Here is a 24940-nt window from a genome sequence, read left to right as displayed (position 1 = left end):
TTCTTGATTTCAGAAAAACTCAGGATTATAACTCCACTTAAAGATCAAGTAGTTAAAGAGGGAGAAGAACTTGTCTTTAACTGTGAGGTCAATACAGAAGGTGCCAAAGCTAAATGGTACAAAAATGAGGAGCCAATATTCGATAGTGCAAAATCCATCATGGTCCACAAGGACTTAGTTTACACTCTCAGAATCAGAGATGCACACTTTGCAGATCAAGCCACCTATACTGTCTCACTATCAAACGCCAGAGGGGAACACGTCAAGAGCTCTGCTGCCTTAACAGTACTGGGTAAGTAACTTACATTTTAAAAGTTACAGACATTTAATTATGTCAAATGCTGATTTAAATAAGGATGTAAATGAGCCATATTTTATTTTTCATTTCAACAGAGGAGGATCTCAGAATTGTTGTCCCTCTTGAAGATATTGAGACAATGGAGAAGAAATCGGTCACATTCTGGTGCAAAGTCAATCGCCTCAATGTAACCCTTCAGTGGACAAAGAATGGCGAGGAAATTACATTTGACAGACGCATTTTGTACAAAGTTGACAAATACAAACACTCGCTGATCATTAAAGACTGTGGGTTTATAGATGAAGGCGAATACACCGTCACTGCTGGACAAGACAAATCTGTTGCAGAGCTCCTTATCACAGAGGCACCTGCAGACTTCATTGAGCACCTACGGGACCAGACTGTCACTGAATTTGATGACGCTGTCTTTACCTGCCAGCTTTCCAAAGAGAAAGCAAGTGTAAAATGGTACAAAAATGGACGAGAAATCAGAGAAGGCAAAAAGTATGCACATTTTATCACACTTCTCTTGCTAAACATCAAAATGCATTTGTCGTGTTTTGGTGTTTGTTCTGTCTTTTAATTCACTTATTTCTCTCATCGTCCCTTATCCCCATCAAGGTATCTGTTTGAGAAGGATGGAAATTTGCACAGATTAATTATAAAAGACTGTAGACTAGAGGATGAATGTGAATATTCCTGTGGCGTAGATGACAGGAAATCAAGGGCAAGACTTTTTGTTGAAGGTAAATGTAAAATTAAAAAGGAGTTTCTGCCAGTTCTTAGTAATTAGAAGAAAGATTAAACACTTTTCAAATTAATGGGTATTTATTTCAGAAATCCCTATTGAGATCATCCGACCTCCACAAGATATTTATGAAGCTCCAGGCTCTGATGTCATCTTCATGGCTGAGTTGAATAAAGACGGAGTGGAAGTCAAGTGGTTAAGAAATAACATGATTATAGTCCAGGGTGACAAACATCAGATGATGAGTGAAGGAAAAGTCCATAGGCTGCAGGTGTGTGAGATAAGGCCTCGTGACCAAGGTGAATACAGATTTATTGCCAAAGATAAAGAAGCTAGAGCTAAACTTGAATTGGCTGGTAAGTCATCTACTTCATTGTATTTATCTTATAAAATCTGAGATTAGTTAATAAAGATATTGTCACTAGTTATGTAACATTTCATATACCTTTTCAGAAGGTTGGATTAGAATGTGTAGTAAAGTGGAGACAATCTGGAATCTCATTAAACTACTTTTCCATCACCACTGGGATTATAATTCAGACAAAAAAGAAAATTGCCAAACTGAAGTTTCTGTTTGTATATGAAAAATGTATACATTTTTTCCAAAAGAAAGAAAAAAAAGAAAGAATTATGCTGTAAAGACCATCTAGAACATACATAGTGTGCCACTGCAGTTCTCTTTTTTTTTTAAAGTCATTTCAGTGGGGTTACTCACTTGAGTAAAGTTGCTCATGTGCCAGTTTGCAGCTTCAGACCATGAAAGTGCATTGAGTTAATGCCCAACAGCAGCCCTCTTCTCCCTACTTTTATACACACACACCAGTATGGCCAAATGGATAGAGAAATGTACTGCGACTTAGGAGCCCTGGTTCTATTTTAGGCTCTGTTACTGGCCTGCTGGGTGACTTTGAGCAAGTCATTTCACAGCTATACTTCAATTTCCCCAGCTGTAAAATGGGGATAATAATACTGACCTCCTTTGTAAAGTGTTTTGAGATCTACTAAAGAAAACGTCTATATTAGAACTAGCTATTATTATTACTTTGTGCATTTCAGGGTACCATGCAAAAATACATGGATTTTGCCTTGTGGCCTTTAGGCCTTTCCTGTAATATTCCTCTGTGGTTATTATTGGGGAGGCCTCTGCAATGACCTCTTTGTGTTTTGGGTGAGCCAGATATATGCAGGACAGTTTCTCCCTTATACTCAGCCAGGTCTTGGTCCCAGGCCCAGTGAAATCAGTGGTAAATCTCCCATTGACTTTAGTGCAGGATCAGGTGCTCAATGGACACTGGCCAGCGTGAATTCACCATTTGGGGTAACCCCATGAATACATTAATAGTTTCAGATTCATATACAACTCCCATTACTTTTTCTGAGTTAGAATCTGTACTGAATATGCAAGAAGTATATTTAATAGTTTTGAAAACATTAAACACTCATTTGCCTCACTGGTCTTCTTTAGCTGCCCCAAGAATCAAGACTGCTGACCAAAACCTTGTGGTTGATGTTGGGAAGCCTTTGACCATGGTTGTTCCATATGATGCCTACCCAAAAGCAGAAGCCGAGTGGTTAAAAGAAGATGAAAGCCTGCCAACACACACAGTTGATACAACGGCCGACAGCACCACCTTCAAAATTTTAGAAGCAAAGAAATCCGATAAAGGAAGATACAAGATTATACTCCAAAACAAACATGGCAAAGCTGAAGCGCACATCAATGTAGATGTTATTGGTAAGCTCTTCATTTATTAAGGTCTTGTCTGCACTGGGTTTTGCTCTGTTTACAGCTGTTGCCATAATATAGCAGTTTAGCTCTATGGGACATGTAGAAAGAAAATGCCATCATTTGCAATGGTGGGGTTTTACCCTCATTTCAAGCAGGAATAAGCTACCTCGGTGCAATTCGTAACCAATAGCAGCTTACTCTTTGCTTGTAGGTCAAAGTAAAATCAAAGATGAGCTATACTAAAAATGCTTTTCACATACATTTCAGATGTTCCAGGTCCAGTTAGAAACTTAGAAGTCACTGAAACATATGATGGTGAAGTTAGCCTTGCCTGGGAGGAACCAGAAAGTGATGGTGGGAGTAAAATCATTGGCTATGTTGTTGAAAGACGTGATATCAAACGTAAGACCTGGATTTTGGCCACTGACCGTGCTGACAGTTGTGAATATACTGTTACTGGACTTCAGAGAGGAGGAGTTGAGTACCTCTTCCGAGTGAGTGCTAAAAACAGAGTGGGCACTGGGGAACCAGTGGAAACGGACACACCTGTTGAAGCAAAGAGCAAATTTGGTAAGCCACAATTTTGAAAATAACTAAAAACATTATTTTGAGATATGTTTTTGCATTTTTTCTCCCAACATGCATTATTGTTCTTTCCCCTCCCTCCCACAAAAAATAAATTGCAGATGTTCCTGGTCCTCCTCTGAATGTAGAAGTTATTGATGTGAACAGATTTGGTGCTTCACTTACCTGGGAGCCACCAGAATATGATGGAGGCTCTCCAATTACTGGCTACATTGTTGAATTGCGTGACAAAGGTTCAATCAGGTGGGAGCCAGCCATGACCACTGCAGCACATGAATTAGCTGCTACTATGACTGATGTTGTGGAAAACAAAGAATACTACTTCAGAGTCAGAGCACAAAACCAGATTGGAGTTGGCAAACCAAGTGCTGCTACTCGAGCTGTTAAAATTATGGACCCAATTGGTGAGTATGAAAGTTTTAGCAGTGTTGATTGTTTTATAATATAAGAAAATTGTGATCATTTGTACAGCATATGTACAGAAAAGGCCAGGAGTGGAGTAGAGAGGGTGAGATGTGTGGGGAAAAAGTAGTGTAAGCCAAGTTAGCTCTTCCTACTTTTCTTCTTTGAATTCACAAGAAATATTTTGCGATCATTTGGTAAATTAGCCACTCTTAAGAATAACAATGACAGATCTTCTTCCAAGTAATTCTGCTCTCCTTTTCCAGTTGATGTCTAATTTCTTCAAATTCTTTTCAGAAAAACCAAGTCCTCCCATTAACCTTAGTCATTCAGACCAAACTAAGTCATCTGTGCAGCTTACATGGGAGCCTCCTCTGAAAGATGGAGGAAGTCCAATAATGGGTTATATTATTGAAAGACGTGAAGAGGGAACAGACAACTGGATCCGTTGTAATCCAAGACTTGTCCCTAATCTTACTTATAAGGTAAAGTGGTTCATTCTTAAATGAAATATTCAGTATGTGTTTGTGACGGGTCCAGTCACAGAGACCCCCTTGGGACTGCCACTTGATGTGCTGAAACTACCTCTGAGCCTGTTTTCTTTGCCAGCGTGGGACTCCAGAACCCTATCTTGTTGAGCCAGACATGCTAGCCTGCTGCAACACAAACCCAGGGTCTGAACCACCATTCCTCTCCCCCACTTTCACAAAGCTGCAGACTTAAATGAAAACAGCTCATCAAGTACTCCTATCTCCAGCACCCAGACACCCAGCTCCCAATGGGATCCAAACCCCAAATAAATCTGTTTTACTCTGTATAAAGCTTATATAGGGTAAACTCATAAACTGTCTGCCCTCTGCAACACTGATAGAGAGAAATGCACAGCTGTTTGCTCCCACAGGTATTAATCACTTACTCTGGGTTAATTAATAAACAAAAGTGATTTTGTTAAGTATAAAAAGTAGGATTTAAGTGGTTTCAAGTAATAACAGACAGAACAAAGTAAGTTACCAAGCAGAATAAAACAAAACACACAAGTCTAAGCCTAATACATTAAAAAATTGAATACAAGTAAATTTCACACTCAAAGATGTTCCAATAAGCTTCTTTCACAGACTAGACTTCTTCTTTAGTCTGGTCCCAATCCTTTCCCCTGATACAGTCCTTGTTAGTTCCAGCTCAGGTGGTAACTAGGAGATTTCTCATGACAGGCAGCTTTGTTCTGTTCCACCCCCTTTTATAGCTTTGGCACAAGGTGGGAATCTTTTGTCTCTCTGGGTCCCCACTCCTCCTTCTAAATGGAAAAACACCAGGTTTAAGATGGATTCCAGGACTAGGTGACATGGTCACATGTCCTGTGAGACCTCAAGCCTCCATTCTTCCTGGCCTGACTCACAGGAATGCAGTAAGGCTTGCAAGTATATGGAGCCATTTATAACCAATTGTCCTATTCAGTGGGAGTCATCAAGATTCTAAACCGCCATTAATGGCCCACACTTTGCATAATTACAATAGGACTTCAGGATAATACTTCATATTTCTAGTTTTAAATACGAGAATGATACATACATACATACAGTAGATTATAACTTTTGTAATGATACCTTACAAGAGACCTTTTACATGAAGCATATTCCAGTTACATTATATTCACACTTATTAGCATATTTCCATAAAACATATGGAGTGCAATGTCACAGTATTCACAATATTTAACATGATTTTTAATTTGCAAATGGTTATTTGTCCCTTTTTAGGTAACTGGATTGAAACCAGGAGCCAGTTACTACTACAGAGTCTCTGCAGAAAATGCAGCTGGTGTATCAGATCCAGCTGAGGCTATTGGGCCACTGACTGCAGATGACACATACGGTAAGCAGTTTTCTTTTTACTTTAGTTAATCAGGTAAGACATAAAGCTGCGTCTGTTCAGGGTATCATGACAGTACTAGCTATTGGTGCTAAAATCAGGATGCTACTGTGCATGGCCTTCATCAGACCTATTTTACCAGCACTGAATGCCAACAGCAAGGGCCTCTGACTCAGAGAAATTCTTTACTACAACCATCTCTGCAGGTGGGCTAGCTCTACTGTTGGGAGACCCATTGAACAACAGCATAAGCAGCTATGTTGAAGAAGGAGGATGGTCTTTTCACTAATCACCTACAGAATGGGGCCCAAAACATTTAAAAATACATGTAAAGATTTACTACCAATGGAAGTTAAACTTCCCACCTGCTATCATTTAGCTATCTAGCTATCTTAAGGGTTTCTAAAGAGCACACTATTAGAGAGAGGTCAGGAGTGAGCTGCTGCAGTCTGGCCCAGGTGGCTCCCAACTGGCTGCTGCTGGTGGAAGTGGAGTTAAGTAGCAGCCTGCCAACTGCAGTATCATTAACAACAATATAAAAATCAAAAGTCTGAAAGTATTTTATGGAATCAATTTTTCCCCTTTTTCAGTTGGACCGACAATGGACTTAAGTGCATTTAAAGATGGACTGGAAGTTATTGTCCCAGAGCCACTCAAGATCCGTGTTCCTATCACGGGCTATCCTGTGCCAACTGCAACGTGGTCTGTTGGTGACAAAATCTTAGAAAAGGGTGATCGTGTGAAAATAGCGACTACTGCAGCCTTTGCAGAACTTGTTATTACTCCAAGTGAACGTCCAGACAAGGGCATTTATACCTTGAAATTAGAAAACCCTGTGTCATCTGTTTCAGGAGAAATTGATGTTAATGTCATTGGTAAGCAGGCAAAAACCTCCTTTCGGGTATTTAAATTATAGCAATAACTTCTAACCAATATCTTGCAAAAAATCTTTAGATCATTATACTATGAGAAACCAGATAACATTCAGCAAATGAGGTACATTTAACAATAATTCTAACAAAAATAACTTTACTGAAGTCCATTTGCAGTGGTCTTTCAGTTTTCAATATCCTACAGTTCATAATATAGGGGAGAGTGTCTAAGTAGTCCAAGTCTTTTAATAAATAGATGGAATAGAAAATATGGTAAACTATTGATGGAAAGACAAATTAATGCAATATGTGTCACTTCCAGCTCGCCCAAGTGCACCAAGAGAACTAAAAGTCATAGACATGAGCAGGAACACAGTGCAATTGACATGGGAAGCACCAGAAAATGATGGAGGAAGTCCAGTGACTGGCTATCTTATTGAAAAACGTGATATAAGCCGGAAAACATGGACCAAAGTAAGTTTTTTGTTTTGTTTTTGTGATTACAGTTAGTTGTCACTTCCTATATTGTTTCTGTTCGTACCACAGAAGTTTGGTCATTTGCTGCTTTTGGAAGGAATTCTAGAAATAAATTAGAACATTTCTTTTTCTCAGGTTCTGGATTATGTTGTTGACCAAGAGTTCACTGTACCTGACCTCATCCAAGGAAAAGAATATTTGTTTAGAGTTTCAGCACGCAACAAATGTGGACCAGGAGAGCCTGCATATATTGATGAACCTGTAAATATGTCAGCACCAACAAGTAAGTATTCATCTTTATGTTTCTATTATGTTACTGCTTTTGCTTTTATATAACTTTTGGAAAAAATCTGTGTCTTAGATTGGTTTCTAAGATCCTCTATATCTCTCATTTTTATAGCGGTGCCTGATCCACCAGAGAATGTTAAATGGAGAGATCCAACATCTAAAAGCATCTTCTTAACATGGGATCCACCCAAGTATGATGGTGGTTCACGCATCAAGGGTTATCTGGTAGAAAAATGCCAACGTGGTACTGATAAGTGGGAGCCCTGTGGCGAACCTGTTGCTGAAACAAAGTAAGCATTTTAAGCACTAAAATCAGAAGGAATGTCATTTTAATTAAATAAAATATTTGATTCTTGCCATTTTAAATATCTGAATTGTGTTATAATTAACAGAATGGAAGTACCAAAACTTAAAGAAGGTGAATGGTACTCATACCGGGTTAAGGCTTTGAATAAACATGGAGCAAGCAAACCAAGCAAGCCAACAGATGAGATCCAGGCCGTGGATACAAAGGGTAATTATTTAAATGAATGAATTAAATCCATTGTATTCTTTCTAACATTCTTCATAACACTGTTTTTGTAACAATGTTTTAATTTTCTCGTAAATCAGAGGCCCCAGAAATTTTCCTAGATGTGAAACTTCTAGCTGGACTGACTGTAAAAGCTGGAACTAAAATTGAGCTACCAGCTACAATAAAAGGAAGGCCTGAGCCTCGGATTACTTGGACCAAGGCTGATAAAATCCTGAAACCCGACGATAGAATTACGATTGAAACCAAACCTGACCATTCCAGCGTCACTATTACAGACAGCAAGAGAAGTGACAGTGGTACCTATATTATTGAAGCTGTAAATTCCAGTGGGCGTGCTACTGCCGTTGTTGAAGTCAATGTTTTAGGTATATTATATTTATTATATTTATTTTAAATCAACATAAATATAGCCAACCATATAAGCATCAGAATTTAATATTCATCTATGTCATCTATAGATAAGCCAGGTCCCCCAGCTGCATTTGATATATCGGATATTACAAATGAATCCTGCTTCCTGACATGGAATCCTCCTCGAGATGATGGTGGATCTAAAATCACAAACTATGTTGTTGAGAGAAGAGCTACAGACAGTGAAGTATGGCACAAGATGTCATCGACTATTAAGGGAACAAACTTCAAAGCGATGAACTTAACCCCTCATAAAGAATATATCTTCCGAGTCAGTGCTGAAAACATGTATGGTGTTGGGGAGCCAGTTCAACACAGCCCCATCATTGCTAAATATTCCTTTGGTAAGCTAATTAATTTGATGCTCAGTTTACTGTGTACTTTTACAAAAAAGGTATAAATATACAAATGTGTGTGTATATTTACATTTATATTTATGAATTTGTACAGATCCACCAGGGCCTCCAACAGGTGTCACACCTTCTGAAGTCACTAAAGATTCTGTGACATTAACATGGTCTGAACCAGATGAAGATGGTGGCAGTCCAATCACTGGTTATTGGGTTGAGAGATATGATCCTGATCACGATAAATGGATAAGATGCAATAAGATACCAGTGACAGATACAGCATTCAAGTATGACCTTTTCAACATATATCATATCATTTTCTTATTCTCTTTTTTGCTGTTCTAAACATAGAACAAGCTAATGGCAGATGGCATGCTTTCTCTTTCAATATCTAATTTTAATCAACAATTTCTTTATGGAAGACTAGGAGTCTTATATTCTTTTTCCTTTCCCCCTGAATGGAATAGCAACTTTTTCTGCTGCATCCCCGGACACACTCTGTGATTGCCAAAGAGTATTCTCAAAGTTGGTGCCGTTGCCGTTCCATGCATTAAGTCACACAGGCATTTTGTCAACACTTGTATGTAGCTAACACTCTTCCAATCCAATGTTCCAAAAAACATTTGGCAGATCTCCAACATTAGTCTTCTATATGGCAGTATAACATTCTGCTGTTGCTAAGGAGGAGTACAGAAGAATAGCACAAGCATGTAGGGACAAAATTAGTGGGGTTCTGCAGGGGCCAGTCCTGGGTCTGGTATTATTCAGTATTTTCATTAGTGACTTGTATAATGGAGTGGAAAGTATGCTTATAAAATTCACAGATGACACAAAGCTGGGGGGCTTGCAAGTACTTTGAAGGACAGGATTAGAATTCAAAATGACCTTGACAAATTAGAGAATTGATCTGAATTCAACAAGATGAAGTTTAATAAAGACAGTGTACAGTACCACACTTAGGAAGGAAAAATCAAATGCACAACTACAAATTGGGGAATAACTGGCTAGGTGATAGCACTGCTGAAAAGGATCTGGGGATTATAGTGGATCACAAGTTGAATATGACTCAACAGTATGATGCATCTGCGAAAAAGGCTAATATAATTCCAGGGATATTAAAAGGAATGTCGTATCTAAGACACAGGAGGGAATTGTCCCACTCTACTCGGCCCTAGTGAGGCCTCAGCCAGAGTACTGTGACCAGTTCTGGGTGCCACATTTTAGGAAAGATGTAGATGAATTGGAAAGAGTCCAGAGGAGAGCAACAAAAATGATAAAAGATTTAGAAAACCTGACCTATAAGGAAAGGTTAAAAAAACTGGGCATGTTTAGTCCTGAGAAAAGAAGACTGGGGGGGTGGGGGAAACCAGACAGTCTTCAAATATATTAAGGGATACTATAAATTTGACCAGGATCAATTTTTCTCTGTGTCCATTGAAGGTAAGACAAGTAGTAATGGATTTAATCTGCAGCAAGGGAGATTTAAGTTAGATATTAGGAAAAACTTTCTAACTATAAGGATAGTTAAACTCTGGAATAGGCTTCCAAGGGAGGTTGTGGAATCCCCATCATTGGAGGTTTATAAGAGCAGGTTGGATAAACACCTGTCAGGGATGGTCTAGGTTTACTTGGTCCTGCCTCAGCACAGGGGACTAGACTTGATGCCTCTCAAGGTCCCTTTCAGTCCTACATGTCTGTGATTCTATTGTCAGTATACCATTTAGTATCTTTAATCAATACCATTTAATATAACATATTTAGTAGTAGATAGGAATTTGAGGTTTTTTAACATAGGTAGCAGTATAATGACTTAAACACAATGCTAAGCATGCATAAATGTGTGGGTTTGGCTTTATTACTAAATATACATTTTATTCCCAATTAACAGAGTTAAAGGTCTTACCAACAAGAAGAAGTACAAGTTCCGTGTCTTGGCAGAGAATCTTGCAGGACCTGGAAAACCAAGCAAGGAGACAGAGCCAATCCTAGTGAAGGATCCTATTGGTATTATGAATACATTTCTTTCACAATTTAATTTAACATAAAACCAAGGAAATAATTTGTTCTAAAGTCTAAATTATTATTTAATTTGTGTCTAGATCCTCCATGGCCCCCTGGCAAGCCAACTGTGAAAGATGTTGCCAAAACATCATTATTCCTGCAGTGGACAAAGCCAGAGCATGATGGAGGTGCAAAGATTGAGTCTTATGTCATTGAGCTACTAAAAACCGGAACAGATGAGTGGGTAAGAGTGGCTGAGGGCGTTCCCTTGACTGAACATTTCCTCAAGGGGCTTATGGAAAAACAAGAATACTCATTCCGCGTAAGAGCTGTGAACAAGGCCGGGGAGAGCGAACCTAGTGAGCCCAGTGACCCTGTGCTATGCAAAGAGAGACTGCGTGAGTAGCATTTAAAATATATTATGAAAAATACATATTTTACAGTTGTAAAATATACACTAAAACAGTCTAAATCGTGCCTGATTGTTTAGCCAACAAGTAAACTTTTGTAAACTTATAAAATATTGAACTCTATTCTGCATCCACTGTAAAAATGTTACCTTTTAATAAGCCCCACATTATTCTCTGTCTTCTATGCATCTGATAGGATAAACAGATAAAACCATTTTCCTTTGTTTTACTATTTTTACAGACCCTCCTTCACCACCTCGATGGCTTGAGGTTATTAACATTACTAAGAACACTGCGGATCTTAAATGGACGGTACCAGAAAAAGATGGGGGCTCCCCAATTACCAACTACATTGTTGAAAAGAGAGATGTGAGACGGAAAGGCTGGCAAACAGTTGATACAACAGTAAAAGACACCAAATACACAGTGACCCCACTCACTGAAGGCTCTCTCTATGTGTTCCGCGTGGCTGCCGAAAATGCCGTTGGGCAGAGTGACTATTGTGAAATTGAAGATTCAGTTCTTGCTAAAGACACCTTCAGTAAGTTTTCACATTTGCATGTTTAGAAGTTAGTATATACAAAGACATCATTTTTGGACTCCTTTTCTCCTAATACAGATATTTTGTTTTTAGCTACTCCTGGGCCACCATATGCTCTTGCAGTAGTTGAAGTGACAAAGAGACATGTTGACCTAAAATGGGAACCACCTAAAAATGACGGTGGCAGACCAATTCAAAGGTAAGATGATTACAGATTTGTATAGCATTAGCTGTATGCTTGGTGATGTGTAGATATACAGATATGCTTTTTTTATTTGTTTTTGTTTTAATATCTCTTTACCTATTTTCAATTAGTACGAAATTGTGCTTGTCCTATGATTCCATACATCTAACGGTATCTTTTCTTATTTATATAGATATGTTATTGAAAAGAAAGAAAAATTAGGCACACGCTGGGTGAAAGCTGGCAAGACAGCTGGACCTGACTGTCATTTCAGAGTGACTGATGTTATTGAAGGTACAGAGGTACAGTTCCAGGTTCGTGCAGAAAATGAAGCTGGTTGTGGTCATCCAAGTGAACCAACTGACCTCCTTGCTATTGAAGACCCAACAAGTAAGTCATAATGTAATAATTAAAGTATGAAATATGGGGTCAAAATACTATATTGATGGACTGATATTGCAAAAAGTACTGTAATTCTTTTGCATTTTTGTAGGCCCTCCATCACCTCCTCTCGATTTACACGTGACAGATGCAAGCAGAAAGCACATTTCCATTGCATGGAAACCACCAGAGAAAAATGGTGGTAGTCCTATTATTGGATACAATGTTGAGCTGTGTGAAGCAGGAACAGAAAAATGGATGCGAATCAATTCTCGTCCAGTAAAAGACTTGAAATACAAAGTGGAAGAGGGCATTGTTCCTGACAAGGAGTATGTGCTGAGAGTCAGAGCTGTCAATGCTATTGGAGCTAGTGATCCATCAGACATCTCAGAAAATGTTGTTGTTAAAGATCCAGACTGTAAGAATATATTTCTTTTTAAAAGGATTGTAATTTATAAATGCAAAAGGATTTGGGCATTTTGAAGCTTTTTAATAATATACTCTTACTTTTACAGGCAATCCCACTATTGACCTAAAGACTCAAGACATTGTTGTTATTGAAGGAGAGAAGTTAAGTATCCCTGTACCCTTTCGAGCTGTTCCATCACCAACCATTACATGGCATAAAGGTGGCAAGGAGGTTAAAGCAGGGGACAGAACAACAATGAAGAGCAATTACACATCTGCATTGCTTGAAGTCACAAACAGTGTTCATGCTGATGCAGGTGTTTACACTATCACCCTGGAGAACAAACTGGGCTCAACAACTGGCTCAGTCAACGTCAAAGTCATAGGTAACTAAACTTTTTTTGACGATAAACTCTTTGGCTGAGATGCTCACCCGTTTTGGGCCATTGATGACATAAAATCACAATGAAAGTCCCATATCTGGCCAAGGAGGATTCCCCTGGTGCAGGCACTCAGGAGACAAATATAAGGTTACATCTCAAGAACCCATTGTGAGCCATGGTATAAGAGGCAACCCAGGGGAAGGATTTGATGGAGGGAAGTGTATATTGGGGCCCCTAGCACAGAACACTGCAGAGACTCTAGGTGGCACTTTGGCCCCTAAGGAAGCTCACTGACATTGCCAAAACTTAATCATGCCCCCAAGGCTGTTGACTTGCACCAGTGGCCTCCCACTCCCCAGAATAGCCCTGGAGCTGGAGGATACAAAGGTGATTTAAAGTCATCATAGCCCCCATTGCCCTGGGCTACAAGTTGCATGCTGTGTCTGTCAGAGGCATAGCACAGAAACTCACCTTTATACCCATTCTAAAATAATATAATTATGCACTATAACTATACAGTATTGCGAACTATTTATATTTAAAATATTAATTAGGCATAAAATCCCAAATATAGGTCAATTTTGACACTTTAATAGATCTGTAATCCCTTAATAAGCCAATTAGTATGGAGAATAAAACAAATAAACTAAGTCAACAGGTTATATGAATCTTTCATGTCTACTGCCATAAGGAAATGTAAATTCATGTCTATGTTGTGCAACCAATATTTGTTCTTTTTGTCTGCTTTGTGCAAAACAGAAGTAAAAAATATAATGTAATTTCACATTTGTACTAAAGCAGTTTCCTAGTTTCTTCATGTTGTTGTTAGGGTAATTATATAAAAATTATTATTTGAAACAGGTCTGCCTGGACAGTGCAAAAACATTAAAGCAAGTGAAGTGACTAAAAATTCATGCAAGATAGCCTGGGAACCTCCAGAGTATGATGGTGGCACTCCCATCTTACATTATGTCCTGGAACGTAGAGAAGCTGGTCGGAGAACATATATTCCAGTGATGTCTGGTGAGAACAAACTCTCATGGAATGTCAAGGATCTTATACCAAATGGTGAATATTACTTCCGTGTTAAGGCTGTCAATAAAATTGGAGGAGGTGAATACATTGAATTAAGGAACCCAGTCATTGCTGAAGATCCAAAGCGTAAGTTTTTATATCAATGGATAATAAACCAGATTGATTTTAAAATAATTTCTCTATATCTTCTATTTGTTTAAATTCTATTTTTATTACAATTCTACAGAGCGTCCAGATCCACCTGTTGATCTTGAGATTTATAATCCAACATCAAAGTCAGTAACGCTTACATGGAAGCCACCTTTGTATGATGGAGGATGCAAGATTATGGGCTATATCTTAGAAAAGATTGCTAAGGGTCAAGACAAGTGGGAAAGGTGCAATGAATTTTTGGTACCTGTTTTGACCTACACAGTAAAAGATCTTGAGGAGGGCAAGGAATACCAGTTCCGTGCACGTGCAGAGAATGCTGCAGGTGTCAGTGAACCTTCTCATATCACTCCATTAGTGAAAGCTGTTGATCCCATTGGTATGATTTGCTTATTTTTCTTACTACCATGAATTCTTAAACCTACTGAAAAATACTACTTTTAACTTCATTTCTAAATGCAACTTAAAATACATTTCTTATTATTACAGAGGCTCCAAAAGTCTTCCTTAGTGCTAATCTGCAGGCTGGCCTTGAGGTGAGGCGAGGTGATGAAATTGCACTGGAAGCACATATTTCCGGAGCACCGTACCCATCTATTACATGGTTAAGGAATGATGAAACTATTAGGCCACAGGAAATAAAAAAGAGAGTAACAAAGTTTACTAGGAGAAGGAAGGGTGAAGTTGAAGAAGAGGAGCCATTCTATCTTTCACTGCCAGAACGTTTGAATATTGACAATCACAAACCTGGAGAGTCCTTGTTAGCCGTTCGTGACTCACTGAGAACTGACCATGGCACATTTACAATCAGAGTTGAAAATGATCATGGTGTTGCAAAAGCCTCATGTGAAGTAAACGTATTAGGTATGTGCTTAAACACCTCATTGTTTAAAATTTCAGAGCAGATGCTCACCAGAGAATACTAATAATTTTTTGCTGGTGTTTTAAAAAATAGATACGCCTGGACCTCCTATCAACTTTACATTTGAAGATGTTAGAAAACATTCTGTTGTCTGCAAGTGGGAGCCTCCTCTTGATGATGGTGGAAGTGAAATCCTGAACTATGTCCTGGAAAAGAAAGACAACTCAAAAGCTGAAATAGGCTGGGTTACTGTCACTTCAACACTCAGGCATTGCAAATACCACGTGCTAAAACTGATTGAAGGAAAGGAATATCTCTTCCGTGTAACAGCTGAAAATAGGTTAGGACCTGGACCACCATGTGTTTCCAAACCACTGGTAGCCAAAGATCCATTCAGTAAGTTGTATGTTGATATTTAAACACAATACTTTTGAAGAAATTCTATTCTATATAGGTTTTTTATACCATCTGCATCACTAGTATCTGAATGCATTCCAGAAGTGTAACTAGCATTTGTCACATGTGGTTCATTTTTTTATCTTGTCCCCCTGTTAGGGGAGAAATTGTATGTGCAGTATAGTGTTTTGTTTTGGCAGGGTGTTTTTTTGGGTTCGGTTTTTTAAATGTACATGCTACTGTATGTTTATGTAAGAAAATACAATATTGAAGAATTGCACCTTCTGCTTGGAGCAGAAGGTCGTGAGGTTTGTATTGGCCCTTAGTTCCTGCAGGGGTTCATACTACAATCTCAAATGAGTCCCTCAGAGGACTCTGTCTCCAGCACAGACAAGCTTTATCCTTATGTTGGAAAGTCCCATTGTGCCAGAGGAGTTGTTGACCACAGCCTTTATCCGAGTGTTTAGATATCTTGGGCCCAACCACTGAGTACCTTGAAGATAATGACAAAGGCCAAATGTATTACAATACACTCTTTATATAGTACTTTTCACTTTAATAAGTTTATCATGGCCCATGTGAAGGAGATCTACATTATTATCTCTGTTTTACAGATTGGTAAACTAAACCGCAGTAAGTTTAACTGACTTGTCCAAAATCACACTGTAAGAAAATGATAGAGCTGCAGTTAGAACAGGTCATTTCTTTACTCTTGTCCCCATGCTTAGTCCACTAGGCCATAATGCCTCACTACATAAATAAAATTAAATTTGAGGTCTGGATAAGATATCATAGGTGCCAAAATTGCATTTTTCTCTTTCTTTTTAATTTTTTTAGGTCCACCAGATGCACCTGATAAGCCTGAAGTGGAGGATGTTACCAGTAATAGTATGTTGGTTAAATGGAATGAACCAAAAGACAACGGTAGCCCCATCTTGGGTTATTGGATTGAAAAACGTGAAATCAATAGTACTCACTGGGCTCGTGTCAACAGAAACCTCCTGAACACCCTAGAAATAAGAGCCGATGGGCTTTTGGAAGGACTTACCTATATCTTTAGAGTGTGTGCTGAAAATGCAGCTGGCCCTGGCAAATTTAGTCCACCTTCAGATCCAAAAACTGCTCAGGACCCAATATGTAAGCATTTTAATAGAAGATAATACTTGGAGGCTGACAAGAGTAGGTTAAGTATCCATGAATTTTGATTTACACTTTTTTATTTTTTTAGTGCCACCTGGTCCACCAATTCCAAGAGTTGTTGATACAAGCTCAACTGCTATTGAACTAGAATGGGAACCTCCAGCATTCAACGGTGGTGGTGATATCATTGGTTATTTCATTTACAAACAATTGGTGGGCATAAATGAATGGTCACGCTGCACAGAGAAATCCATTAAGATTAGAAAATACACTGTTAAAGAAATTAGAGAAGGTGCTGACTATAAACTCCGGGTTACCGCTGTTAATGCAGCTGGGGAAGGACCACCTGGTGAAACTGAACCTATAACAGTTTCAGAACCTCAAGGTACTGTTGTTGTGCAAATGTCAAATGTCATTTAACATATAGTAGCCAGTATGGCATGTAAGACTCTTCTATCTCCCTTAAACTAATGCACTATTCCTATTTTTCTGCAGAGCCACCTCATGTCGAATTGGATGTTTCTGTCAAAGCAGGCATTCAGATAATGGCTGGGAAAACTCTTAAAATTCCTGCTACTGTAACTGGGCGCCCTACACCTACAATTGTGTGGACTGTGGAGGAAGGTGAATTAGACAAAGAAAGGGTTGTTATTGAAAATGTTGGCACCAAATCTGAGCTAACTATTCAGAATGCATTGAGAAAAGACCATGGAAGATATGTGATTACTGCAACCAATGAGAGTGGTTCCAAATTTGCAGCAACCAGAGTAGAAGTTTTTGGTAAGAAATATTACATGCTATGAAACCAATTGTTAAGTGTACCTAGATACAAGAAATCTTTGTTTTTTTCTTATGCAACATGTTTTCTTTTTCAGATGTTCCTGGGCCAGTGCTTGACCTAAAACCTGTGGTTGTGAACAGAAAGATGTGTCTGCTTAACTGGTCCGATCCTGAAGATGATGGAGGAAGTGATATCACTGGCTTTCTTATTGAACGCAAAGATGCCAAAATGCATACTTGGAGACAGTGTATAGACACTGAGAGATCTAAGTGTGATATTACAGGTCTCGTTGAAGGACAGGAATATATGTTTCGTGTTATTGCCAAGAATAAGTTTGGCTGTGGTCCACCTGTTGACATAGGACCAATTCTTGCAGTTGACCCATTAGGTAAAATAACTATTTGTGTGCTTATGTAAATTATTAAATATAGGGAGATCTAGATCACTGCACAGTTATTTCATAAATGCTGAGAAGACGACACACTGTATAGTCAATGTACATAGACATATTAATGGTTTTTTTAATGTTCATACTTCTCTGCTACAGAGTTAAGGCTTCAGACCTTTAGCAGAGTAATTGTTGAAATTAGATCTCTCACTTATGTATAATTACCATGACCATTTCTGAAAAGGAGTAGGAGATAATCACTTTGTCCCTCCTTCTTTCAAACAGACAGCTTTCATTGTCAAAGACTGTGTTTAAACTATTGTTGAGACACTAATTGTTGCCCTGTTGCCTACATAGTCACTTCACTATCAGAGAAACTTCACACTACATTATAATAATTTGGATACCTTGCATATGAAAGATGCTGCTTTAAAAATGTCAGCTCTATTTTATTTAATGGGATAAGAAATGAAACAAAACTTTAAGTATATGACTTATATTCTTCATTGTGAATTACTTCTGATAATAGGTCCTCCAACAGCACCTGAAAGGTTCATGTACACAGACAGGACAAAATCAACCATTACACTTGACTGGAAGCCTCCCCGTAATGATGGTGGCAGTCCTGTCATAGGATACATCGTTGATAAGAGAAGACATGACTCAAATGTGTTCGAAAGAGTTAACCAGCAACTCTGTCCAACTACATCTCTTCTTGTAGAAAATCTTGATGAGCTTCATATGTATGAATTCCGTGTCAAAGCAGTCAATGCTATTGGTGAAAGTGAACCATCACTACCACTTAACGTAGTTATACAAGATGATGAAGGTACACCTGTTTATTAGAAACATGTACAACTGCCTTCAAAACTCTATTAACTAGTTTATTTGCTTTTTGTTACTGCCTTCATTCTTTTATTTTTGTTTTGTTTTACAGTACCTCCAACTGTCACATTACGTCTGGCCATCAGAGGAGATACTATCAAAGTGAGGGCAGGAGAGGCAGTTAATATTCCCGCTGATGTGACAGGTCTACCAATGCCAAAGATTGAATGGGCCAAAAATGAAGTTGTAATTGACAAACCATCAGATGCACTTAAGATAACCAAACAAGAAATATCTAGATCTGAAGCAAAAACTGAACTTAGTATGCCTGCTGCACTTAGGGGCGATAAAGGCACTTACACAGTCACAGCTACTAATCGTCTCGGCACAGCATATCGCAATGCTTATGTTGAAGTGTATGGTAAGTATCTGATTTATTTTAATGAAATGACAAAAGCAAATATGTTTTTTCCTTTTCCATAACATAATATGATATTGTATTGCTTTTATTTAGATCGTCCTTCTCCACCAAGAAATCTTGCAGTTTCTGACATTAAAGCAGAATCATGCTATTTGACCTGGGATGCCCCCCTTGATAATGGTGGCAGTGAAATTACTCATTACATTATTGAAAAACGTGATGCCAGTAGGAAGAAATCTGAATGGGAGGAGGTTTCCAGCACAGTGGTTGACAGACGATTTGGGGTAAAGTTATCTCAAAACTTTTCTGTATTTTACGAAGTGTCTTTATTATGTAATTCAACATGCTTAAATAATAAAAACAACATGTGTACAATACCAAAATAAAATGAATTATCAATACAATGAAAAATTACAGAACACATAGTTATCTGAGCTGGTGGTACACTGCCCATGACCAGAATTTCTAGATAATCACTATTGCCATTGTGTATATCTGTATTTTCCTTAAATCCCAAAAAGAAAATAATATATTCAGTTATGTCATTTATTTTATAAAGAAATTAATATATGCGTTAAGAAGACATATCCCTTTTGTGTCTTTTAGGTTAATTTATATCTGAAATATAATTTTGTATTTAGAGAGTAAAGGTGATCACAATTTTATACCACCCAGTAAAGATACAGTAGCTGACAAGTTACGTCATTTTGAAAAAAATCACTATACAGACATTTTAAGTCCAGTGGTTTTTTTATTAATTGTTTTTCCAATTTTGCTTTTGGATTGTTATAAGCATCTCAGTGAGGATTCATTCTCACCCTCCATTAAAACTTAATCATACGTCATATGTCACAGTAATTCTCACTAACTTAAGACACTGACAAAAGTATGTGACCACTTGGTATTTTGGTCAATTTTGTTAGGTTTTTTGCTTACCCTGCTGTTCTGACCTGCTGCTGTACCTCTTTGTAGCACTACCCTCCAGCTTCCCTCCAGCATATTGCCCTGTTGCTGAAAGGGCAAACAGCCCAAATGGTAGGAACAAATAAGTGTGTTGATGTCTGCACCTACCCCAAAGACCAAGGGCATTATGACATTCTCATTCACTCTTGGCTCTGTGTGCATGATATACGAGTCTCTATGGTGCAGCATATAGAGCTACATGTAGCCATTCATTGGGATAACTAAGGAAGAGTTTAATTAAACAGCGTCAAAAGCGGGAAAATTTAATATATGCTTATTTTGGAAACAGTCATTTATTAATTTAAATCCTGTTTTTCAGGTGTGGAAACTTGCAACAAATGGTGAATACCAGTTTAGAGTCAGGGCAGTAAACAAATATGGGACAAGTGATGAGTGCCTCTCAGAGAAAGTGGTCATTAAGGATCCGTATGGCCTTCCTGGACCTCCTGGAAAACCAAAAGTTTTAGATCGCACTAGGTCATCAATGCTGGTGACTTGGGAGCCTCCTTTGGACAATGGTGGAGCCCCAATCACTGGGTATTGGTTGGAGAAGAGAGAAGTCGGAGGCGTCTATTGGTCACGTGTTAACAGAGCTCCAGTAACCAAGCCAGTAATGAAAGGGCTGGAATTTAATGTCTTGCGGTTAATTGAAGGCGTTGAATACCAGTTTAGAGCCATGGCTGTAAATATTGCTGGAATTGGCCCTCCCAGTGAACCATCAGATCCCGCTTTAGCAGCAGATCCTATATGTAAGCATACAGTTTTTATGAGTTGCTTTAAAGGTTATAATACATAAAAACTACATTCTGCAACCCTTTTTGATGTTGAATTCAATGAGACTAGACTGATGAAATGTTTGTAATGCTATTCTGCTGTCAGTGTAATGATTTTCTGATTAACTATTAATTATTTTTATTTTAGTTCAGATAATTAATTTTGATCTCACTTGCCATACTTTTAAATCAGTTTAACTCCAATGACTTCAATGGAATACTCCTGTTTAAGCTGGTGTAAATGAGTTCAGAATCAGTGATTTATTTTTCTTTGTTAAATATTATTACAGTAGAATAATGTTTATATTCTTTGCTTTGTGTATGTAGAATTGTTATATGTGTTGTAAATATACAAAACGTATAACAATTTCACATATGGTATATATCATATACATAACATGTTTGTAAATATACATATTTGCAGTATTCTCAATTTTTACTGCCATTCTTTTTGACAAATGTATAGAAAAATACTTTTGCTGACATTATAGCATTTTAAAATATAAATCTGAAAATACATAGACACTAACTCCCAGCCAAAAATTTTTGCATTTTCTTACAAGTTGTACCTGGTGCGCCATCATGCCCAGAGGTCACAGATAGAACCAAATCCACTATATCTCTTAAATGGAAACCTCCACAAAAAGATGGTGGCAGTCCTATAAAAGGATACATTGTTGAAATGCAAGAAGAAGGTAGTACTGACTGGAAGAAGGTGAATGAACCAGACAAACTATTTCCTACTTGCAAATGTGTTGTACCCAGCTTGAAAGAACTTAGAAAGTACAGATTTAGAGTGAAAGCTGTAAATGCTGCTGGGGAATCTGAACCAAGTCTTCCAACATCAGAAATACCTGTCAAGGAAATTCTAGGTAAGAGTCTTGGAATTAATTTAGATATTTAGAGATAAATCCTACCCTTTGCTGTGCATGTGCATTTGGAGACAAAGAGGGGTAAAGACTCAGTTCAAACAGCAGGACCCACCATGGTAGACCTAGCTCAGTACACAGAATTATATAAGAATATCAACAAAGAAGCTGTAAATCTAAGAAAGTGACCTGGTGACCATGAATAGTATATGATCAAGCAGAAATCTGAGAAGTGTTACAACCAGACATAAAGGGCACGTTGTGCCCAATGAAAAAGTAACAGCAACAAGTGCCACACAGAGTATTGGGGGGGTCTTCTGATGTATACTGTGCATGCTTTGGAATGTATCATGAGGTGTTAGTCCATAGCTGGCTGAATTTTAATTTCAATAACTCATCTAACAATTATATTTGTAAATCTTTTTGCAGAGGAACCAGAAGTTTTTATTGATATTGGAGCACAAGATTTTCTCTCTGTTCGTTCTGGTACAACAATTAAAATACCAGCCATTATAAAGGGGCGTCCAGTTCCAAAAACATCTTGGGAATTTGAAGGAGAAGCCAAGAAGGCAATAAAGGTTATTAAAAGATCTGATTACTTTCTAAATCTGTTGCTAACTATTTAAAGAAATCGCTGTTATGTTTACTTTTTCTTCTTTATTTATAGGAAGGAGTCAATAATATACCTGAAGATGCTCAGGTAATGTAAAAAAAAATTGTTTCTATATTGCTAAATTCTTCATGTTGTAATTATTTATAATCAATATATATCTCTTTTTATTTGCAGCTGGAAGTAACTGATACTACTTCAGTAATTACTATCCCAGAATGTAATAGAGGCCATTCTGGAAGATACAGTATTACAGCAAAGAATAAAGCAGGGCAGAAAACTGTAAATGTTAGAGTTAACGTGCTTGGTACGTCATATATGTGTTGTAGTATTCATATAGCATTTTTCATGTTTTCTAGGTATTTATCTAAAACTGCTTCTGTTGTACTTTTATACTAACAGATGTGCCAGGGCCACCAAAAGACCTGAAAGTGAGTGATATAACAAGATGTAGTTGCAAACTTTCATGGAAGATGCCAGACAATGATGGTGGAGACAGAATCAAAGGCTATGTTATAGAGAAGAGGACTGTTGAAGGGAAGGCCTGGACAAAAGTTAATCCAGATTGTGGAAGCACTTCCTTCGTTGTACCTGATCTCATAGCTGGGCAACAATATTTCTTCCGTGTACGTGCAGAAAACCGTTTTGGTATTGGGCCGCCTGCAGATACAATCCAACGGACCACAGCCAGGGATCCAATCCGTAAGTTAAATCAAAGTGGAACATCTCCTTTGATAACCAAATGCTACTATAATGTTGGTTGATTCCAATTTTTATTTGATTTTTAAAGAACCTCCTGATCCACCTATCAAACTCAAGATTGGTCTTGTAACTAAAAACACTGTTAGCTTGACATGGAAACCTCCAAAGAATGATGGTGGTGCCCCTGTTACACATTATAATATTGAGTGTCTTCGCTGGGATCGTACTGGGGAAGGAAAAGAGTCTTGGAAACAGTGCAATAGACGTGATGTAGAGGAAACAAAGTTTACTGTTGAGGACCTGAAAGAAGGTGAAGAATATGAATTCAGGGTCAAAGCTGTAAATGAAGCAGGTCCCAGCAGACCATCTGCTACAGTTGGCCCAATTGTTGTCAAAGACCAAACATGTAAGTACTGAACAATGCTGGAAAACAGAACATTTCATTATACTATTTTAAAAGTATATCTGCTTTTGTATCCCTTTTAATGGTAATTTATGGTTTTTGTGTTTCATACTAGGTCCACCATCAATTGAACTCAAAGAATTTATGGAGGTTGAGGAGGGAACAGATATTAACATTGTAGCCAAGATAAAGGGTGTACCATTCCCCACATTAACGTGGTTTAAAGCTACTCCAAAGAAACCTGATGACAAAACACCAGTACTATATGATCAACATGTCAATAAGGTTGTGAGCGAAGATACTTGCACCTTATTAATCCAACAGTCTCGCAGAAGAGATACAGGCTTATACACTTTAACTGCTGTAAATAATCTGGGAACTGCTTCAAAGGAGATGAGGCTGAATGTTCTTGGTAAATATCAAGAGCTTTTGTACAATTGCATGTATTGATTCTGTGAATGTGATACTTTATTTTAAATGTATTTTAATAATGCATTCATAATTCTTAAAATTTAACTTTCAGGACGTCCTGGACCACCAGAGGGACCTATTAAATTTGAATCCATTTCATCTGATCAGATGACCTTGTCTTGGCTTCCTCCTAAAGATGATGGTGGTTCTAAGATTACAAACTATGTTATTGAAAAAAGGGAAGCTAATAGAAGAACATGGGTACCTGTTACCAAGGAGCCGAAGGAATGCATCTTCACCGTGCCCAAATTGCTGGAAGGCCATGAATATGTGTTCCGCATCATGGCACAAAATAAATTTGGCGTTGGGGAGCCTCTTGATAGTGAACCACAAACAGCAAGAAACCTTTTCAGTAAGTATGATATTGTGTTCAAATGTTAGTTGTTCTCATGCTTTGTAGTGACTTTGACAAAGCAGAGCTTAAAGAATCAACTCATCTATTATGCAAAGCTGTAAATTCCAATTGCTTTTATCTCTCCCACATATCTGAAATTTCTAGAATAGTTTGAAAGATTTTTACCATAGATATCCTGTTAGATAGTTAATGGTTAAAATTTTAATGTTTTGTCTCTTTTCTTTGCTATATCTTAAAATACAACTAGCTTTGGTTTTATTGAAACTGGACTGGCTCATACAGTTATATTTGGGGTAATATTGACCTTACCATTATGGAAGAGTTATTTTCCTAACTTGAGTTATGGAAAAAGACAATAAAGAATAAGGGAGTTAGCTTCTTAGTTGCTGGTCTAACAGAGAGGGAATGCTAGGTCTGAGAAAAGAAGACTATATTACAAACATTTTCCTACACACACTGGCCACAGAAAGGTACACAGAAGGCAAGTGAATGTTAACCTTGACAATTAAATGAGGCACAGACATTTCATATTTTAACATTTTGTTACAAAATTTGTGTAACTTTTTTTCCAGGTGTTCCTGGACCATGCGACAAGCCAACAGTTAGCAGCATAACACATGACTCAATGATTGTCAACTGGGAGGAACCTGAATATGATGGAGGCTCTCCTGTAACAGGTTACTGGCTGGAGCGCAAAGAGACCACTGGAAAGAGATGGACAAGGGTTAACCGTGATCCCATCAAACCTATGACACTAGGCGTTTCTTACAAAGTAACTGGTCTTATTGAAAATTCAGAATATCAGTTCCGTGTATTGGCTATTAATGCAGCTGGTGTTGGACCACCAAGCATGCCATCTGACCCAGCAATTGCTAGAGACCCTATTGGTAAATATGTTAAATTTATATTTTTCAAATTGAAAAT

At 37.9% G+C, this 24940-nt stretch overlaps 1 protein-coding gene across 1 annotated transcript in view; it reads left to right on the top strand.

Annotated features, from left to right (window-relative positions):
• Positions 1-24940, top strand: part of TTN (titin) — a 309757-nt gene that overhangs the window by 214154 nt on the left and 70663 nt on the right. The window contains exons 76-120 of the mRNA XM_045032840.1: positions 14-292; positions 394-802; positions 920-1044; positions 1136-1402; positions 2512-2781; positions 3043-3345; positions 3462-3764; positions 4060-4247; positions 5520-5634; positions 6222-6506; positions 6826-6977; positions 7116-7263; positions 7381-7558; positions 7661-7782; positions 7881-8168; positions 8262-8558; positions 8665-8851; positions 10453-10568; positions 10664-10963; positions 11217-11516; positions 11610-11715; positions 11894-12090; positions 12194-12499; positions 12597-12875; positions 13734-14033; positions 14134-14436; positions 14547-14921; positions 15013-15315; positions 16153-16452; positions 16544-16840; positions 16951-17235; positions 17331-17624; positions 18154-18453; positions 18562-18870; positions 18964-19154; positions 20153-20582; positions 21170-21478; positions 21905-22053; positions 22143-22175; positions 22263-22392; positions 22488-22787; positions 22876-23193; positions 23306-23602; positions 23714-24013; positions 24589-24903. Coding sequence (XP_044888775.1) covers positions 14-292; positions 394-802; positions 920-1044; positions 1136-1402; positions 2512-2781; positions 3043-3345; positions 3462-3764; positions 4060-4247; positions 5520-5634; positions 6222-6506; positions 6826-6977; positions 7116-7263; positions 7381-7558; positions 7661-7782; positions 7881-8168; positions 8262-8558; positions 8665-8851; positions 10453-10568; positions 10664-10963; positions 11217-11516; positions 11610-11715; positions 11894-12090; positions 12194-12499; positions 12597-12875; positions 13734-14033; positions 14134-14436; positions 14547-14921; positions 15013-15315; positions 16153-16452; positions 16544-16840; positions 16951-17235; positions 17331-17624; positions 18154-18453; positions 18562-18870; positions 18964-19154; positions 20153-20582; positions 21170-21478; positions 21905-22053; positions 22143-22175; positions 22263-22392; positions 22488-22787; positions 22876-23193; positions 23306-23602; positions 23714-24013; positions 24589-24903 — 11358 coding nt within the window. The remainder of the gene's footprint in view (positions 1-13; positions 293-393; positions 803-919; positions 1045-1135; positions 1403-2511; positions 2782-3042; positions 3346-3461; positions 3765-4059; positions 4248-5519; positions 5635-6221; positions 6507-6825; positions 6978-7115; positions 7264-7380; positions 7559-7660; positions 7783-7880; positions 8169-8261; positions 8559-8664; positions 8852-10452; positions 10569-10663; positions 10964-11216; positions 11517-11609; positions 11716-11893; positions 12091-12193; positions 12500-12596; positions 12876-13733; positions 14034-14133; positions 14437-14546; positions 14922-15012; positions 15316-16152; positions 16453-16543; positions 16841-16950; positions 17236-17330; positions 17625-18153; positions 18454-18561; positions 18871-18963; positions 19155-20152; positions 20583-21169; positions 21479-21904; positions 22054-22142; positions 22176-22262; positions 22393-22487; positions 22788-22875; positions 23194-23305; positions 23603-23713; positions 24014-24588; positions 24904-24940) is intronic.

This window comes from Mauremys mutica, chromosome 10, assembly GCF_020497125.1.
Source record: "Mauremys mutica isolate MM-2020 ecotype Southern chromosome 10, ASM2049712v1, whole genome shotgun sequence".
NCBI lineage: Eukaryota > Metazoa > Chordata > Testudines > Geoemydidae > Mauremys > Mauremys mutica.
This window is presented reverse-complemented; position numbering and strand designations above follow the sequence as displayed.